Source organism: Nylanderia fulva, unplaced genomic scaffold, assembly GCF_048542155.1.
Source record: "Nylanderia fulva isolate GAGA-0341 unplaced genomic scaffold, ASM4854215v1 Scaffold18, whole genome shotgun sequence".
Taxonomy (NCBI): domain Eukaryota; kingdom Metazoa; phylum Arthropoda; class Insecta; order Hymenoptera; family Formicidae; genus Nylanderia; species Nylanderia fulva.
In genome coordinates this window covers 524,425-539,135 of record NW_028190055.1, presented here as the reverse complement: position 1 = coordinate 539,135, position 14,711 = coordinate 524,425, and the positions used below count along the sequence as shown (strand labels likewise).

Sequence of the window (14,711 nt, the reverse complement as noted above, 5' to 3'; positions counted from 1 at the left end):
TCAGATATTTCTTTACGTATAACTTACAATTAATAATTAATTTAATTCAGTCTAATAAGCGGATTAAAATAATCTCTGAGAAAGAAATGCGACAAAAATTTAAATTTCTCACGTCCCTCCTCTCATTAATACATTAAACACACACCCTTGCGTTTATGTGCGTATAATCATCTCCCTCTCGGTCTTTCTGCCGAAAATGACGAGATGAGAAGGGAAATAGGGCTAAAAGAGGCGCGGCTGGATTCTCCGGCTCGTGTCTCGAAGCCAGGCATCTAGCAACGCGTTCGAATTGGGATGCAACGCGTGGTGAGGTGAGGAGCTACCATCCCTCTCCTATACCCATCATCTATCCTATCCCATGAAACGCAGGGCGCGAGAGGAAGAGACCGCGCGCTCATGCGCACCGCGTAAATGGGCCAGCCACTCGATCGTCCACTTTAGGAACGAGGTCACGAAAATTAAATTTTCTGATTAACGACACACACGCGCGCGCATCGGCGCGTCGTCGGCCACGGCGGTTCCCGCGTCGACAATTTTATACGATTCCTCTCTTTCTTTTTTTAATATATATATATATACCTCATCCCGACCTGTATATATCCTCTTCATCTCGTCGCGATTCGGATTATAATATCCCGCGGCAATGACAGCGCATCGCGCGAAGAGGGAAAAATCGCGGCATGTGCGAGTCTGACGAAATTAGATCACGCGCGGATCTTGTGATACTGGCCGCTCGATGTTATCGGACGAGCGTGTTGCTCCGTTATGGAGCGCTCGCGCGATCATCTCGCGAAACGGGCGGGATAGCGCGCGCGCGCGCAAGCGCGTTCTTTCACGGGACTCTCGCTAATCTCTGCGTTCGAGAGCGAGCGAGAGAGAGAGATACCGGGGATATGACGCCACGGTATGCCCGCGTTACGCCTTCGATTCGTTAATCTTTTCAAGGATCGTTAACCCGTCCGAAGAAGAAGCTAAGAATATATTCCCCGATCCGATTGTGACATGTGCGTGCGGCGTCTGTGCAACCGGTTCTCCTCTTCTCCGACAAAAGCCTCGCGGAATCCTCTTCCTCTCGAATTGCGCGTTTTCTGTATACGCGAATAAAAATGCAAAGACCCGCGCGACTTTCGATCTTATCGGAGTTTATTTTGAAATGACTCTCCGGGAAAAGGAACGCGCCGGTTTTATTAAGAATGCACGTCGCGTCGCGTCTTAAAGTTGAGTTAGAAAAAGTATTAAAGTCTCCTCCTCGTCGTGCACAAATTGCGCATGCAATTTTCTGTTTGCCTCTCTCTCTCTCTCACGAGATTTGCACAAGTAAACTTCGGCAGATAGTTTTCTCAAGTTTACGGAATAAAATATCGCTGTAATTAATTGCGAAAGAAAGATTAGCAATATTGTTTCATAACAATCTGTTTTTATTTCATTTATAATATTTATATAATTTATTAAAATTCTCCTGCGTTGATGCACGGTATCTGCTGAATCCGATGAGCTCGAATCGCCTCTCGCGAACGATATTTATCGTCGATATACATACAAGCACATACATAACTAGAAAAATAATTTAAATTTGTCCAACATTAGAATGATTGTGAACGCCGCGTAATTCCGGGGGAATAAAACGCGTCGGCGATCAATTTTGTCACACTTGTCGCACGTGCGACGCACACGCATACATGTCTACACACAGGGGAACATCATGCGGGAAGAAAGTTTGCTTACTCAAAGTACGCGCGAGATACAACGTAAACTCACCTCTTGTCCGTTCGGGGCAATGACCACGTCCACCTCGTCGAGATGCTGGCGATGTTCCGTGACCTCCGCGTGGATCTCCCTACCGTTGTACGTGAGGTAAACCTTCTGACCGGGTACCAGTCGGGCGCTGGTGACGGAGCCGAAGCCGGGACCGATCAGGTCGCGATCCGAGTACTCGGTGCTGGAACTCGGCGGGCATCCGCCCGGAACGGCGTCGAAGCGCACGGAGTAGAGGGTCTTCGGCGTGACGCTCTTCTGGCCGGGAGGCGACTCGGCGGTCTGCGGCGTCTTCACGGCGTAAATGGCGCCGCTGTAGTACTTGCCGTCCTCGCCGGGAGCGCACACCCTGGTGCCGATTATGCTACGCTTCGCCAGCCTCTTGCCCGTCGACATTATTCGCAGCTTCTGCCGATTACGCGATATCACCTGGGGGGAGGGGGTGTCTCGGAGGTGGTCCTGTATATATCTGCAAAAATCAAATCGATCGATGGATCAATCGCGTCTCTCGGACGGCACTCTTCGCACTCGCGCGCCAAGTGTTAACTCTCGCACTCGCGATTAACACGCGGACAAAGTTCGAGGGAATACAATTCGTTTATCATCCACTCGCGAACGAGATCGAAGGTTCAAGACCGAAACACGCACTCGGCCCTCGAAAGGACGCCCCGGCCAGCACTCGATTAAATTCCAAGAGAACTCTCTTTAGGTCATCGTACCGTCCGCTTTTCCGTCACGCACCGATCGCACACTTCGACGCGCCTGCCCGCGCCGATGGCGGTGGCGGATTTAAATTTCCGCGAAGGAGGAGAACTCGCACTCGATTTCTCTCTCTCTCTCTCTAGACGCTGGAGGGACGCGGCGGCCTCCGCGGCCTGAACACAGAACTCAGCGTATCAACAAAGCGGCGTGCACCGTCGCCCGCGTTCACCGTCACGCCGTCCGCATATTCGAGGCACTTCGTGATCGATTCGTGGTGATGCGTTGGCGTGGACACGCTGGCTGCTGACAGCATAATAATAGCACGGGGCTGATACGCGCCGATGATAGACGGAGGTGATCCGGGGTCGCGCTCGTACGCTTAACAGTGATTCGTACGGGAGTGGAAGGACCCGCGGTACCCGACATGTGATGCACAGCTGAGCGACCGGGAGGGACTGAGAGGACAAGACTCGCGAAGCGGCTTTCACTGCGCCGGCCGGCCGCCCGCCCGTCCGGGAAAAACAGCTGATGATAACAACAAAGCCACGTGACCCGGCCTCGAGCGCCGATTGGCCGCTCGCTCTGACCTACTTACTCCGATTGGCCCTCCGCCCGGACAACGAGAGAAACGGGAAAAAATCGCAGGCTAAGAGCGCTCGGAGCAAAGGCGCCTGCCCGACGAGACGCTCCACTCCGTTCTCTCTCCCCTCCCTCTCTCGTTCTCGTCAGCCCCTCTCCGTCCTCGGTCGTGCGTACTCGGCGTTCCCGGCGTTTCTGCGAAGCGACGCCGACCTTTTTCGCATGCGAATAATATTCGAGGACGACGATGCTTCGTCGTCGCGCTCCATCTCGATTCTTCGGGATCGACCGATTCGCAGAGACGCGCGAATCATTCCTCTCGGCGCGTTCGTCGCGCGAGCGACGAGATCAGCTGTTGAGCAAAATAAGGCGGTTGTGTTCTCGCTCTGTCAGCTGAGAATGTCGGTGACGCGAAACGCGAGTACGAGTGGCCGGCCGCTCCAAAGAATCCGGCTTCGCCAGACTCTCCCGCGAGTTCCTCGTCCATCCCATACTGTGTCGTATTTCTCGCGAAATACGTCATATTTCGTCGAAGCGTTATTACGAGAACTCGAGGGTTCGCGCGTCGCGCGACGAAACGATCCCGCTGACGTTCCGCCTCGCGTTTCTGCAGAGAAATCCGAAAAGCTTTCTGCTTCAGCTGTCAGAATCGAGCGGCCATTTTGCGTCAGCTGAGTCGTAGTGACGACACGCGGCGAGTGGAGGGTCTTTTTGCGAAGGCTTTGTATACACGTACGTCCTGCGTTTTACAGGATGTCTCGCGTCCTCGTCCTTCCTCGCCGAAGGCGGGACAATATCGAGTCGGAGAATCCTTCGAAAGAGAAACGCGTATACAGGTATATATACAAATATATATATATGCATCGTACGCGGCGTAATCGCTCCGAGGAGGCTCCCGTCAGCTGAGGGCGCCAGTGACGAAACGCGAGAGAGTGGACGGTCCGCGAGAGCTCCGGTGCGAGATGACGACGATGACACAACGCCGTTCCCGGCGCGGCGTCGCGCGTACTCCGATGCGTAGTAAAGGCATTCTCGACCGGGAGATGAATGTTCGAGCGCGGATGACACGCGTATCGTTAATGCCGGATTTATAATTCGCAACCTCGCGCGCGATCGATCGTCCTCTCGTCGTCTGCGCTTTCGAGAAGGTGGAAGAAGCTTTTTCCCGGCGTCATGGCGTCTCTCGATGAGGACGCGCGATTAAAATGGCCGGAAGATGGGACGGGAAAGGAAGGAGGAGGCATATATAAAAACGGTCCACGCGCGCGCGTTCCCAGCAGCCTATCCTAGATTTATTTCCGTGGACGCGTTGCGCAATACATGCGCCGATGCTCGGCCTCGATCTAACCGCTGACCCTCGTTAGAAGTACGGAAGACGCGCCAAAGAGCGTCGTTTACCGAAAGCCCCCCGATGATATATCTATATATCTTTGCCGATTCTTATATTCTAAGCGCACATTCCATTTAAATTCCGCGTCAAATTGGATTTGATAGCAGAGTTTTTTATATAAATTAACAAAATTTAAAAAAAAGGTAAATATTGTAGGCCAACTAAACGAGCAATTAAATATAAGATCTAAAGATTTATTAATAATTAAATAATTAAATAATTGCTCGTTTAGTTGGCCTACAATATTTACCTTTTTTTATATATTTATTTTTCAAACGCGATGTCTTCTGACGCCTCTCTTATGTATTAGTTTCGCTAACAATAAATAAGACTAAATGCCTTTTTCCGTTTTATCAGAAAGGTCGTACATATTTTGTCTGTGAACCTTAGGAAATTTAGATAAACCGCTGTCAACGAGAATATTTTGGGAACATAAGATTAGACTTAAAGGACGCAACGAACTGTTTGTCAAATTTTTACGGATATTAGATATATTTCTTCCTCTCGCTCAAATCAATTTTAATAATCGTATTGCAATTATACTAATTATAATAAAACTGACCGCAAGAATTAATTTTGCAAATAGATCAGTTAAATGATCATAAAAGCAACTACGATAAATGTATATTAACTTAGGAAAATACGTCAAAACAATTATATTGCATTAAAAAAAAAAGTGCTTTCTTCTCCTTTGTATTTTTTTCCAAATTACTGACAAAGTTATTTACACTGAAACGGCAAAAGGGAAATAATAATATATAACTTTAACTGACAAGCCATTTGATAAGTTGGTAAACTTTATTATATTTCAAAACTTGGGAGAGTTTGCGTTTATTTCACTGTTCCGTTAAAACCGGAAGATTATTAAAGATATTCTCAACTGGAGAAATATTTCTGAAACAAGCCACGCAATAAATTTATCGCGGTTATTTCTTTCGGTTTGCGATAAAGAACTAAAAAAAAATAACACGATATATCATTCTGAAAATACTATACATACAAGTTTATAGAAACTTTCCAAGTTAGAAATATATTGTAAAGAAAAAATTCGCTAGAAATATTCATTAAAAACACACGACAAAACATACAACCAAACTACACATGGCAAATTCTTGACGAGCAGAAAGTTTTGACAGGGGTCTGACGTGGGTTTTCTTGAATCGGTCTTACAGAAATAGTTTAAATGCCTACATCATAAATCGTTTAAAAGAATACATTCTTAGTCTCAGGTCTGGTTTTTTTTTTTTTTTTTTTTGACAATGGAATTAGACACAATCTTCTCAGATCATTAGTTGTCAATTCCTATAGAAAGTGTAAAAGTAAAAGCGAATAAAAGATATTAATGCTGCGACAGTATGACGTGTCGTAAAACACACATCACTTTGTCATAGAGGTTGGTGAGATAAGATTATGCCAGTGCACGTCGGTTTCGTGTCTGGTGAAGACGATGTGTATCGTGCGCGAAATTGTCAGATACCGATGATGATCCGTCGAAATGATCGAATTTACGTTCTCCGTGCAATCTGAGCGGCTCGTAATGGCACACAAAACATTTAGAACCTTATTTATTGCACTCGTCTTTCAAGTAGTCGTAATTGATGTTTCGGTGCATTCTTCCGGCGAATGCCCATTGTTGTGCAACTGTGACATTTGGTACGGATTGCAGTACGCCTCATGTATCGGACGCCATCTTTATAATATTCACGCAGGTGTGCCAAACACCGTGCAAGCTTTGGATTTGTCGAACAATTCGATATCTATTTTAAATAATTACGAATTAGCGGTAAGTATATATGTATGTATATTATAGATACAAGCGCAATTTGTCCTTCGTTATATTCAACGAATATTTGTCAAAGGATCTGTCGATTTTCGTCAAACTCATTTATCCTAATTGAAAAGTATACCTAAAATATAAATAGCTTTATTTTATGTGTTTCTAATTGCAAGACAAGAAACATTCGAATTTGTGAAATTGTACAATATTAAAAGATCGCCAGGCATCTGTTGTCATTATTTATAATTTATAATCTATAATCATTTTTCATATAGACTTTTAGTATTTCAAGCAAATAGGTTTTTGTCTGAAAATTTAGACAAAGAAATGAACGGACGTGTACATTTTTATTAGGGGAAAATTCTCAAGGATTCTGAAAGGTTATTTTTAGAACGTGTCTTGTAATATGTCTAAAGAAAACGTTCTATACAAAAACTTTCTTTTTTTTTTCTTGCAACAAAAGAGTTCTTTTACTATAAACTTTTTTGTTATAAGAAATAAAAGACAGAAATTCTTACATAGAATGTTTTATTGACTATGACATGCCATTTTCTAACAAACTTTTTTGAAAAATTTATTAAGAGAGAAAAACTCTATGGCGTACTATAAACAAAACTATCAATAGTAAGGTAAACATCGTAAAGTGAACAAAAGAAGAATAATTACAAAATTTTATTATTATAGAGACAAGGCTTTCATGTATTGTATTGTAATATAAAGAAAAAAAATATAGTATAAGAGCCGGTGCGGTGTACATATATTCTTTATTTCTTCAAAACGTTTCGGTCCTTTCTTTGAACCATCTTCGCAGCTTAACGTGTATAATCTATTATAAGTTAAGTTGAAGATGGAAAAAAAAACGAAACATGCTGAAGAAATAAGACACAAGTACCTACACACATATTTGTGTTTTTATTTTCGACTAAATTTTCATTTTCTTAGTCTAAATTTTCATTTTAAAAGTTAATTCCAAAATTCTTTGTTTATGCGGATATAATATTTCGTACCCTTATTTTAGGATGCAGGTTTGCTGAAGCTTAAATATCTCAATCTTTCTATGAATGCAATCAGTGAAATCAGCTTAAACGCTTTCGATGGATTATCCGAATTGACAGTTCTCGATTTATCCCAGAATCATCTTTACTATCTTTTGTCAGATATTTTTATATCAGCAAAGAATTTGCGAATTCTCCGACTGTCAAAAAATAATTTTAATTCTCATATACCGAAATTGAAGTGTCCTTCGCTCACGGTAATAATAACAATATAAATTAAAAAAACGTATACAATGATTTGTACATATATTTATATACGTATGTAATATTATACATGAAATAATCCGTTTATGAAAAATACTTATTCGTAAAACATTATATACATGTTATATTATATAAATATAATATTTATAACATTTCACAACTAAAGATTTTTCATAAACAAATTATTTCAGTTTAATGTAATATTTTCACTTTTTAATGAAATTGTAACACATTTACATACTTTTTTTATGTTCTTTAAATTATTTAATCGGTTTTAATTATATACGGAATGTTTTTGAACCTATGTCAGAGATTTTAAGAGTGTATCCTAGAAGTCAAAATAAAAAAAAAAAGTTCCTTAAAACACAAGTCCAACAAATACTTTCCCTCTGAGTTATAGCTCCCTTAAAGATGTGTGAAAAATTGGAAAATGTAACTTTCGGAGACTTTTTCACAGATCGAGAAAAAGTCTCCAAGTCACAATACAAATTTTTCACACATCTTTAAGGGGGCTATAATAATTCAGAGAGAAAGCAAATTGTTTGTGGACCCATGTTTAAAGGAACTTTTTTCTTATTTTAACTCCTATTGTAGAATACTCTTAAATCTCTGACATAGTTTTAGAAATACTGTATATTTATTTTATATATATATATATTTAATGATGACAATCTAATTCAAAATGTTATTTAAAAAGATATATACAATATATCTTTTTTTTTAATCTAACTTATTGTTAAATCTTATTTTAGGATTTAATTCTTAATTCCTGTCAAATTAGTCATCTATCGATGGATACGTTTGTCGGACTTTCGCATCTTCGTAATCTTGATATTTCAAATAATTTATTAATTCAATTGGACAGCATTGTCTTGGAGAGATTGCAATTTTTAAAAACATTATCAATAGAAGGGTAAGACGACGAAAAATTCAATTATTTTGTATAGCTTATTTTCTTAAGTTATATTATTATATTGTAATTTATTAAAAATTTTTAAGAATGAAGTATTATATATCTTAATGATCGATATATGTTTGCGTATGTTTATATTTGCAATTTACATGCAGTTTTATTTTTCAGAAATCTCTGGTCCTGTGATAAACTTACGCACGATTTGCAAATATATTTGACTCGTAGAAATATACAATATCGTCCAGTATGCATAAAAAATTCAGAGCCAAAGAAATTTGAGAAAATGATTGCCTACAATCCACAGATAAAATATGAGAAGCATCGTCCCTCGATAACTTTGGATTCAAACATAAAAAGAAACACGATTGCAACAAAGAAGCGTCCTGCACTCATATATAAGAATACGACTTGTGTTAACGCGACAAGCAAGACCAATTTTACGAAAACACTAAATGCTATATCGCCATATTGGTTCTTTGCATTTGGATTTTTACTCGGTAGCGCCTGCGGCATGTTTATGTGCTACATTTGGCTCGCACAAAGGATATCTTGTTGCCGTGGCTATCATCGGCGAAGAGACAATGATACTCAAAGAATTTCGTTATTGCACAATTTGTGGCAGTTTGAAGATGCTGTCTTCCATGAAGACACGATATCTTGTCCTGATACTCCGCCACCGCCGTATAATGAAGTCATATTGCGACCGGGACTTTATCGTAATCCATCCGTTACAACTTAAATAATAATGCTGCCACAAACAGTACAGAATATAATTAGATTGTAAATATAACGTTATATTATTTATCGATTTGCAAAGCGTCGTTGATGCATAAATGGAACATGCGAGATAGCAGTTATTGATCATATTATATTGTTTATAAAAAAAATAAATATTGCAAAGTAAGATTTTCCGAGATAAAATAAGTTTTTTGCTAAATTATAAATGCGTCTCAATTATTCAATGCGTGTTTATGCAATACATGTTATTTAAAACCATGTTGTTTTTACAGCAACAAAAAGAAATAAGAATTTAGATTGCTTTTATATTGCCAATAGGAATTAAGAATGCCAGTTAAAAAATTTATTGCATTTATATATAGTGGGTTTAACTCACTATAATAATGCAGTCGAAAATTAATATATCATATATACAATGAAAGAATCATGCACATATTTTATTGCGATATTCTTGAAAATTAAAGGTAATAGTGCAATTAATATAGTATCCGTATATTACTGAGTAAAAAATTTCTTAAATTTTTGTGTGTGTATAAAATATTATATACACATAATACGTTATATGTACATGTATAATACAATCATTAATTTTGTATAATAATTATAATAACTATAACATATACATATGTATATAAATATAATTAATATCGTGTTTGAACACTTTAGACAGACTTATGGCTATCCGAAGTCTCGGGTCATTGTAGTGTAGCCTCATCGAATCTTCTTACATTATTTTCATCTACGCTTTGGCTCGTGTTTGATGTAACAATCTTGCCACCAATCTCATTGATTATATTTTCTGTTACTTCATGACTATATCTTGTACCACGAAGATTGCTAATCACACTTGCATCTTGATCAAAATCGGTCGATACTAATCCAGCGGGCAAGCTCATTCTAATTTCCTCCACGATACCGTCCAGTATCTCGAAGCTTAAATTTAAGCGATGCGTTTTACCATCCTGAGCGGGGACATCGAGCGTACGGGTGACTGTAAATTTCGGCGTTTTGCCGAAATTCCAATCCCAGGAACGAAACTCGCTGACAAAGTTATCGATTCCTAGTTTAAACATAAATCCATCTTGTGTTTTCAATCCGTTATCAGCTAATTAATTTTAGATATATATTATCAAAAGAAATAAGCTATATATGTTGTTGATACATACCAGGAAACCAATCTTCAGTTGGATTGATATACTGGAAACCTTTCTGTTGTCGAAGATCATATATTCCATCTTCGAGAACGAGGGCTTTTGTACGCATGAATTCCCAGCCAATAGCGGATAAAAGTTTGTCCATTTGGATATTACGATTTATGTCGGACAAATTTTTTATCGTTGAACGTGTAGATGTCGTCGCATTCGTAATGATGTCATTCTGAATGAATGCATTAATGTGCGTTATGTTTTCTTTTCATATTTGCATAAATTTGTATAAATCACGAAATTATCATTCGCAAACAATTGCGCGATATTAATATATATAACATCGTATATTAATATATACGCATATGTTTAAAAAGAATATGTATGCATATGTGTCGGTCATGTCAGGAAGAAAATCTTACCTCTTTTCTTTCAAGAATAGAACTCAGATTGCTTTTATTCACGTCAACTAAAAGCGTGCAGTGATGATAAGCATTTGGTTTTCCCAACTTTGCAGCCGTTCCAGATATCTACACAGTAATACAAAAGTTATATAAATCTTTGCTTAAAAAACATAAGTGCATTGATAACCCTGAAAAAGAAACCGCAATTTTTGAATAAATTTAAAGTGAGCAGATTATATGTATATTTCGAAATGAGTCGGATTTATTTGAGAGTCATCAAATATATTAAAAAAAAATCATTACATCACTCGTAAACTCGTTTGAAGGTCTCGTTATCGCTTTTGTTAATTATATAATAATATTAACTGTATAATTGATCGATGACGTTACATTAGTATGTACATTTGATATATAATTGAATAATTGTGACATAAATTTGAAATACCTTGTAGCTTCCGTCGATTACGATGTCATCGCGTTTGTTGATCTCGGCCTTCAAGCTCCATTGACGGAACAAGGCGTTCGCAATGATACCGAGATTATACCTTCTGTCGTATCTCTCGTACGGCGTGAAGAAAGTCAGATTGAGATTGCCTTTGTCGTGGTAAACGGTACCGCCACCGCTGTTTCGTCGCGCCAGAGCGATGCTCTCCCTCTCGGCCGCCTGCACGTTGCACTCGAGCCATGGGTTCTGATGACGGCCGAACACCACGCAAGGATCGTTCCTCCACAGAAGGAGCACATGATGCTTCGAGAAGTCGTAGTTGCGATACAGCCAGTGCTCCAGCGCGAGATTCACGAACACGTCGCTGGATTGCGAGATGAACACCGACTTTCTGATCGGCTCGACGTCATTCGCGGAATTGTAAGTCGACACGTGTCTGCTGGCTCGTCGGAAACCGTCGAGGTGACGTCTGGCGACGACGATCAGTCTGGTGGAGAGAGACATGTTGCGTAAAAAAAAAGAGGGACCCAACGTAGCTGCGAGACTAGACTTCCCGTCTCTTTCGATCAGTCTTGGCGAACCGCGAGGTTTTCTTTCGGGTTGACGTGAATTGCGTCACGTGCGCGTCGAGAGATCAGCCTTGGCTTAATATATCTCGATTCTCAGGCGATCCCCTATTGACGGAGACGCTTGGAGACGTCGGTCTGGCTCGTGGTGACGGAGATCAGGTAGTCGTGCAGGGCGATGGTCTGGTGCAGCCACTTCCACGTCTGGTCCAGGGTGTTGATGCGGTACCGGATACCCAAACAATCTCGACAGTCCTTTTGCATTCCTCCGTGTGCTGACAGTTCGAATCTCAAAAGTTAAATCCACCCGCGCCGGAAGTAACGGCCCTGAGTTATACCTGCGCTTCCGCACTAGACTTCTACCACACTAGACACAAATAACCTTCCTCGTATTCGTCGACGACGCGAATCCTCGTAGACGAGCGTGGAATGAAACGCGCCGCTCGCACTTTAGATTTTATAATACGCGACGTACAAGGCCTCCTCCGCTCGCGACTAAGGTAAAGAGGGGGATCTCGTTTAGCTGTACTCTCGGAGAGGTTATCTGGGTTCGAGGCACAAAGTACAGCTGATCGACGCGTGATGCGATGCGCGAGGCTCTTCGTCTATTCCGCACGCATCCCCACTCGGCGACCGAATTTCAGGCGCGTAAATATCGCGATAAGGGGCCCTCCTCGTCCGCCTTTATCTCGAGAAAACGAATCGAGTATGTATTATCGCCAGACGTCTTGTTTTGCGATATGGTCTGTCGATTTTAGAGCTAATACTCGACGGCGCAAACTTAATAATATTACATAGATTCTTTTCTCTCTCATCTCTCTCATCGTTGATAAAATTTTCATAAGAATCGTACTTATAGCGCGGTTCAAATTGATAATGTGGCTAAAATTATATTCATGTCTATATGAATGCTATGAATTTTTTTTTCTATCAGTCAATCTGGTAATTTTAACTGTCGGTTCATCTAACCGAACTTGGTGAAATATTCAGGATTATTAGGTACTCGTTATATTATATATAAAAATAATATGTAAAACGAATAGAATTTTATATATGTGGTGTTTTTCTTTATTTTCTTTATCTCTTTTTTCCTTTCTTATTTATCGAGTATTAAAAATGAACTCAGATTTGTAAGCTTATACAATTAATGATGTTTTATTATGTATTTTTGACGGTATTTATTCGGTCAAATTACGTTAATAATTTGATTGGAATTACGAGTCAACAATTTTAATCGTTAAATTGTTGATTACACTTTCCTTCTCTACGTAATTAATATCTAAAATTAAAATCAATTATGGCTTTAAAACTCGAAGAAAGTACAATTAGGAGTTTTAAATCAGTTTTTAATCAATGAAAGAGCTTTGGAGTATCAATGAAATTTTGCCATAGTAAGGCGATTTATATTCATAAAAAATAAAAAAATATTCAGGAATCAGGAGATTGAAAAAAATTAAACTTGCCCTCTCAAAGAGATGCATTAAATAAAAATTATATCATCGTCGATACGTAATTTTAACAGAATTACAATTCTAAAAAAAAAACTACTTATTAACATCCTATGACTCTAACTTTCGTAATTCTATATTTATTGAAATTATCTGCATAGATTTATATACATATTTATAAAATTCCAAGTTACAGTAATATACATATATGTTTACGTATGTATAATCTGCTTAATCTATTATGAATTTCGCAATAAACATCGTATCAGTTGTCGCGTTACTTCAAACTCTGACGAACGCATTTAAATCCTTTTTTTTTTTTTTACCGTCAGTCCCTCTTTATTAATAACATATTTAATGCTGAGATATCACGCGACTACGATATACATACATATATAAAATGTTGATTTTATATAAATTTTCTAAACGTTACGATATAATGTTTTATAAATATGTTTAAAATATAATTAATAAATATTTAAAAAAAATGTTAATTGTGATGTTTTATAAATGTTTTAAAAATATTAATAAAATATTTTAAAAACGTTAATTTCAACATTACCGAAACCTCTAAATCGCTGTCAAAGTTTGTTCATAATGATATTGCATACGATATTAAAAACGACATACTTGACAACAATAATAACGTTGTAGCAATGATTTTTTGCTTACTGGGTATATGTATATACATATAATTAACATACTCGCAATATGGTGCGTTGGACCATTCGCACAAAGTCGTTCACGTGTCAATTACTATCGCAATATACTCTGAGAGGGCTATTGAGGTCCACCGATAAGCAGGGTATTATCACTATCACTCTGTACTCTTCCGTCCCCCCCATGGATAGCGATGCCGACGTTGAACTTACATATACATAGCATGCACGAGAAATAAGAAAAAGACAAGATTTGCGGGTCAATGTATGTATACATGAACGGAGAGAATTTTCTCTTAGAATTTATTCTAAAAATCATATATGGTAATCGCGAGACAATATTTAGTATTGGAAGAATTTAGGAAAATTTCTCGGATTAATATATTTACCACAATAAAAAGTATTAAATAAATTTTACTCTATACATATATGTAGGAAAATTAATCGGACATATTTTATATTTTTTTGTGGTAGATATTAATATACTATATATATATTGCCCCACGATTAACATAATTTTCAGGATAAATTCTAAGAAAAAAATTATCTCTGTTTTTCGATACTTTGTTGCATTATTCGCGTTATTAATTAACACGTGATCTGTCTAATCTAAGGACCTTGTGACATGTTTGTCAGAGTAATAATAATAATTCTATTATATAGAATATGTTGCATACAATGATCGTGTACTAATCATAAAAACTAAAAGAGAGATATATATATATATATATAGTGATAATCGAGGATAATTATTGATAATTAATAATAATTCAATCATAAGATGCGATGTCAGAATAATAATGATTCTATTAGGATTACATTGTATCTTAAAAACTATAAGAAAGCTAATATTGATAATTAATTGAATCCTTTGCATTACAGACGCGAATAATACACAAGCTACAAAAAAATTATCAAAATTGTTACTCTA

The 14,711-nt window shown here is 38.6% G+C and overlaps 3 protein-coding genes across 4 annotated transcripts in view; 1 reads left to right on the top strand and 2 right to left on the bottom strand.

The window, feature by feature from the left end:
- Glut4EF (Glucose transporter 4 enhancer factor) overlaps nt 1-2,969 on the bottom strand; it is an 88,457-nt gene extending 85,488 nt beyond the window's left edge. Inside the window, exon 1 of one of the 2 annotated variants that reach the window (XM_029312429.2) lies at nt 1,759-2,969. In XM_029312429.2, coding sequence (XP_029168262.1) covers nt 1,759-2,151 — 393 coding nt within the window. In that variant the 5' untranslated portion in view covers nt 2,152-2,969. The remainder of the gene's footprint in view (nt 1-1,758) is intronic. The other variant, XM_029312430.2, reaches the window with a different exon arrangement.
- Nucleotides 2,970-4,658: 1,689 nt separating this feature from the next.
- Nucleotides 4,659-11,610, top strand: LOC114938450 (uncharacterized). Its single transcript, XM_029312431.2, is given in 5 exon segments — nt 4,659-6,209; nt 7,222-7,455; nt 8,215-8,375; nt 8,544-9,103; nt 9,106-11,610. Coding segments are annotated over 5 exon segments (1,290 nt in total). The 5' UTR covers nt 4,659-5,921; the 3' UTR covers nt 9,153-11,610.
- Lipt1 (Lipoyltransferase 1) lies at nt 6,861-11,767 on the bottom strand. Its single transcript, XM_029312433.2, has 4 exons — nt 11,108-11,767; nt 10,681-10,788; nt 10,280-10,490; nt 6,861-10,173 (listed from the first exon to the last, which is right to left on the bottom strand). The coding sequence occupies exons 1-4, from the start codon at nt 11,609-11,611 to the stop codon at nt 9,809-9,811; spliced, it is 1,188 nt and encodes a 395-aa protein (XP_029168266.1). The 5' UTR covers nt 11,612-11,767; the 3' UTR covers nt 6,861-9,808.
- Between the last annotated feature and the right edge of the window lie 2,944 nt (nt 11,768-14,711).